This window comes from Carassius gibelio, chromosome A18, assembly GCF_023724105.1.
Source record: "Carassius gibelio isolate Cgi1373 ecotype wild population from Czech Republic chromosome A18, carGib1.2-hapl.c, whole genome shotgun sequence".
NCBI lineage: Eukaryota > Metazoa > Chordata > Actinopteri > Cypriniformes > Cyprinidae > Carassius > Carassius gibelio.
The window spans coordinates 16,482,029-16,487,853 of record NC_068388.1 but is presented as its reverse complement, the minus strand read 5'-3'; the positions used below and the strand labels follow the sequence as shown (position 1 = coordinate 16,487,853).

At 35.3% G+C, this 5,825-nt stretch overlaps 1 protein-coding gene across 1 annotated transcript; it reads left to right on the top strand.

Annotated features, from left to right (window-relative positions):
* Positions 1-516: 516 nt before the first annotated feature.
* LOC127933930 (extracellular calcium-sensing receptor-like) lies at positions 517-4,331 on the top strand. Its single transcript, XM_052531068.1, has 6 exons — positions 517-719; positions 881-1,169; positions 1,254-2,009; positions 2,711-2,938; positions 3,120-3,243; positions 3,424-4,331. The coding sequence occupies exons 1-6, from the start codon at positions 517-519 to the stop codon at positions 4,329-4,331; spliced, it is 2,508 nt and encodes an 835-aa protein (XP_052387028.1).
* The last annotated feature ends 1,494 nt before the right edge of the window (positions 4,332-5,825 follow it).

Sequence of the window (5,825 nt, the reverse complement as noted above, 5' to 3'; positions counted from 1 at the left end):
AACAAAAGTCACTGTGTGAATCTTAACCTTATCCTTGAATAAAATTTATTATTCAAATATTAAGTGTCTTTAAATTAAATAAAACATTGGATCATCAAATTATTTTGATTCTATTCCACTCACACACTCTCAGAAGTAAAGGAGCAAAAGCTCTCACTGGGGTGGTACCTTTTCAAAAGTTTAACTTTTGTACCTCTTAGTACTTATTATTAGGTTATAATATATACACTTCTAATATTAATATGTACCTTTAAGGTACCAACATAGACACAAATATGTACAATAGGTACAAACACAATTGGTACAATAGGTACAAATATTTATCTTTTGAAAAGGTACTACCCCAGTGACAGCTTTTGTACCTTTATTTCTGAGATTGTAATTGAGTTGACTCCTGCCCTACCCTTTGAGGTCATTGGTTACACTCTCAATCATTCATACATGTTAAGTCTATAGAAGTGCATACTGTATTAGGTCATTTGCAGTTGGCAGTCTGAGTGTAGCTCAATCTCTGGGATGCTTCTCTTTATTTGCACTCTCCTGCTTTTCCATAAACCAAAGGCAGAAGACACTCTTTGCCAAAAAATGGGAGACCCTAATCATGCACTGCTTTCCAAGGATGGAGACATAACTATTGGAGGACTTTTTTCAATCCGCAGTATAGAAATATCACCTTCATTTGCATTTAAAAAAAAACCTCAGCTTCTATCATGCTCCAGGTTTGTTACATTGTAATTTTTTTTTTTTTTTTTGTAAAAACATATCAGATTAAGTATTTAGTATCAACAGATTTTTTAAAGAAAATATATCGCATGATATTAAATCATATATGCTTACTTTATAACCATAAACAACCATGACATCCTGAATATTGTGACAGTGTGAATCTGAGAGATTTCCGGATGGCTCAAATCATGATATTTGCCATTGAGGAGATTAACAGGAGTGAACAATTGCTTCCAAATGTTTCTATTGGTTACAAAATCTATGATAGCTGTGGTTCAAGACTGTCTTCTATGAGTGCAACTATGGCATTGATGAATGGTAAGGAGTTTGCAGCAGGGGACACATGCAATAGACAGTCTCCTATACATGCTATCATTGGAGAAACAGAGTCTTCTGCTACAGTGATTCTGTCCAGAACTACAGGACCTTTTAAGATTCCAGTGGTAAAGGGCAAGCATACTTAATCATGACATAATAACAATATTAATGATGGTTTCACTGCTTCACTGTTTGTTTATTTATTTCAGATTAGTCACTCAGCTACATGTGAGTGTCTTAGCAATAGAAAAGATTACCCCTCATTTTTCAGGACTATTGCTAGCGATTACCACCAGAGCAGAGCACTTGCATACATAGTGAAATACTTTGGATGGTCTTGGGTGGGAGCTGTGAACAGTGACAATGACTATGGAAACAATGGAATGGCCATATTTCTGAAAACAGCCCAGGAAGAGGGGATTTGTTTGGAGTACTCTGTGAAATTCTATCGAACAGAACCAGAAAAACTACAGAAAGTAGTCGACACTATGAAAAAAAGCACCACAAAAGTGATTATTGCATTTCTTTCCCGTGTTGAGATGGTCAATCTTCTTGAGCAACTAAGCATTCAGAACATTACAGGCCTGCAAGTAATTGGTGTGGAAGCATGGACAACTGCAAAGAGTTTGATCACTCCAAACAGTTTTCATGTTCTGGGAGGGTCTCTAGGGTTTGCAGTGAGAAAAATTAATATTGAAGGATTTTCAGATTATGTTATAAAAGCATTTTGGGACTCAGCTTTTCCATGCTCACAGACTGAGGGGAATTCTTCTCAAGTGAAATTAAATTGCAGCAGATATCAGGATATACTTGTCCTGAAAAATTACATTGAAGATGTACCTGAGCAAAGATATGCAAGCAATGTCTACAAAGCAGTTTATGCTGTGGCTCATTCATTACATAGTCTGTTCAAGTGCAAAGAACAAGCAGGTTGTAAGAAAGACCTGGCAATTCAACCACAGCAGGTAAAAAAAAAAACAGTCCCATAATGTACACATTTTATCAAAATTATCACATGTAAATGTAAAATGTAAATACGTTGACACAGAATATGTGAATAACTCAATTTTGACAAAAATGTCAGATAGAACCTTACAATTCCAAGGGCACGATATATGTTATTATTATTATTATTATTTTTCATGACAGGTAAAAACAGTTGTTGTTGTTTTTGTTGTTTTTTCATGTGTTGATCAATTTTAAACATTTTGGCTTTTCAACTGGTTTTTCAGACAAGAACAAAGAAAACAAAAAATATACTTTTTTTTGCACTTTATCTATTAGCATCTGTAATTTTTAAATTACAAAACATATCTTTAAAGGCTGTTTTCTCACAATTTGATTTTACCTCCTGCACAGAGTCAAAAATCTCCAATTCAGTAGCACTTACAAACATCAAACCTTACAGGGGTTTGTTCATATATCACAAATCAGTGGTGCGTTTCCCAAAACAGTAGTTGCTAACTAATGAAATTTCTCATTGCCAGCCAAGTTGCTAACAGGTTAGCAATTATAGTTTGGGGAAACACACCCCAGAGTGATAAAAAGAGGGGGGGGGGATCTTAATTTAATGAATCAACTGAGTATGGTGTTTTTTTTTTTTTTTTTTTTTTTTTTTTTTTGCTTATAATATCTAAATTATCTAAATTATCATTGTTTTTGCTAGGTGGTTGAGGCACTAAAAAAAGTAAATTTCATTGTAAAGTTTGGAGATCATGTGTGGTTTGACAATACTGGTGCCACAGTAGCCCAATATGAAGTTGTGAACTGGCAGCAGAATTCAGATGGAACAATCCAGTTTAAACCAGTGGGATACTATGATGCCTCGCTGCCTCCTGACCAGCGCTTAGTGGTTAATACTGAAAACATAATCTGGGCTGGAGGACAGCTGGAGGTAAATAGCAGAATTTTGGTTTGAAAGAAGTTAATATGTCATGATCCACTTTAGAATCTAGGACTGCATCATTTACTGGCAGAAAGGAACAATCATACTTCCTCATATGCAAAATGTTTACAATGACTTCATGACATTAACTAGTATTGAAATTGTATGTATAATGTATTTATCAATGCAGAAGCCGAGATCTTTGTGCAGTGAGAGTTGTCCTCCAGGCACTAGGAAGGCTGCACAAAAAGGAAGACCTGTCTGCTGTTATGACTGTATTCCATGTGCAGAAGGAGAAATCAGTAATGAGACAGGTAACCTACAGCCCATCTTACAGTGTCACAGAAAATTGGTTAGTTGCTTTTTTTGTGTTCTTCTTCTACTCTTCAAAATTAATTTTTTTATCAAAGGACTTAATAAATAAATTGTAAATAAATAAATAAATAAATATTACACTACAACTGTATAACTAGTAAACACAACTTTCTTTCCAGATTCAATTAACTGCAAGCAGTGTCCAGAGGAATACTGGTCTAATGCTGAGAAAAATAAATGTGTATTAAAGGCTGTAGAGTTTCTCTCATTCACAGAAGTTATGAGTATAGTGTTAATCTTTTTCTCACTGTTTGGAGTAGGATTAACTGTGCTGGTGACCATTCTGTTTTACAGTAAGAAGGAAACCCCCATAGTAAAAGCCAACAATTCAGAGCTGAGCTTCCTGCTGCTCTTCTCATTGACTCTTTGTTTCCTCTGTTCACTTACTTTCATCGGTCGTCCCACAGAGTGGTCCTGTATGTTGCGTCACACAGCATTTGGGATCACTTTTGTCCTCTGTATCTCCTGTGTTCTGGGCAAAACAATAGTGGTGTTAATGGCCTTCAAGGCTACATTTCCAGGAAGTAATGTCATGAAATGGTTTGGGCCTGCACAACAGCGACTCAGTGTCGTTGCCTTTTCACTTATACAAGTTCTTATCTGTGTGATTTGGCTAACAATATCTCCTCCATTTCCTCGTAAAAATCTGGAATATTATAAGGAAAAAATAATTCTAGAGTGCAGTTTGGGCTCTACTACAGGATTTTCTGCTGTTCTAGGTTATATTGGACTACTGGCAGTCTTGTGTTTCATTTTGGCTTTTCTAGCTCGCAAGCTGCCTGATAATTTCAATGAAGCCAAATTCATCACATTCAGTATGCTCATATTCTGTGCAGTATGGATCACATTTATCCCTTCATATGTCAGTTCTCCTGGAAAATTTACTGTAGCTGTGGAGATATTTGCAATTTTAGCATCAAGCTTTGGTTTACTATTCTGTATATTTGCACCAAAATGTTATATGATACTGTTCAAGCCTGAACAAAACACAAAGCAACACATGATGGGCAAGATTCAACAGTCTTAAAAGGTAAACAATTAATTAATTAAATTTAAACTGATATTTTCTTGGCCCGCTATTTCTGGTAATATATGAATTACAAGTCTGAATCTTATCACTATGGGAATTGCATTGAAGTTTGTGAAACATAACGTAAAACATCAATTAATGACTGTTTTATATATATATATATACATATATATATATATACATATACATATATATGTATATATATATATATATATATATATATATATATATATATATATATATATATATATATATATATATATATCATAATATACTGTAAATAAATGCATTAAGATGACGATGAAGGTTTAGTCTTGAATCCAACACACGGGCAATCTAACACATGGGTAATCCAAACACAGAGTTGACAAGACCGGACACAAGGAAACACAAAGGAAACACAAAACAAAAATGAACAACCATGACAACCAACAAGAAGCAGGAATCAGTACACAATCAGAGTTTATGCTGGTGGGACAATGCATTTGTATATACATTATGTTACAACACTGCTGTGAAGACCCTGGAAAAAAATGATTAATGCTATGACATTCTAAAAAGAAAGGCTTGATGTGAAAATTTTACACATCTATATTTGACTATATGGGGGACAAAGGGTATGTCATATCACCAGTTCTTCACAGCTAACAAATATTTATTGATAATTTATTAGAAAATAAGCATGATTTAAGTAGACATCATAGTAGATTCAATAAACATGAACTCTGTACATCTTTGCTAGAGCAAATGGCAATACATCAGTGCCACTCCAACACTGCACTGCACTCTAGTTCTCACACAATGCAATCAAAAATCGTGATCAAACACTAATCATATTACACGACGGGAAATCAGTGCTTCCCCCGGCTCAATATGTACAGAGTTGTAAGTTTTTAAACTTTATACAAACAACTATGACATACCTTTACATCCTCACACAAACACACCACAAGAAATTAAAAAATAAAACACTTCCCCGTTTCCTGGAATCAAGACCCTACCCTGGGGTCTAAGGAAAGGAATCAGCATGCCAAGTCAGCGTCCTCAAAGACAACACATGCACTCCTGTGTTTCATCCCAGTCCCACAACAATAGTGCTGACAAGTCCCCTCTGTACAGCATGTCTTATTAAAGTCCCTTTCACACTGTGATTCTGGAAAATACACGGGTAATGTGTCCCGTTAATTGTTTCCTGGATCGCTAGATTTTGCACTTTCAGTCTTCCAGTGATTACCCGGAATATGTGCGTGCATTCACACCGACCCTGTAAAGGTCCTGTAAAGACACGTTATGTCAGGATGTGATGTATAATGTACCATTCGAAAATGCTAGGCACGTTAAAGGGGGGGGTGAAATGCTATTTCATACATACTGAGTTAATGTAGTGTATTTTCGTCTTCCATGGATCTGAGGAATCACACTATCTCAGGGTTTTGTTTCCATAAGAAAGATTTTATTTTCAAGAGAAAATAAAACCGAGAAAGCTCTGCA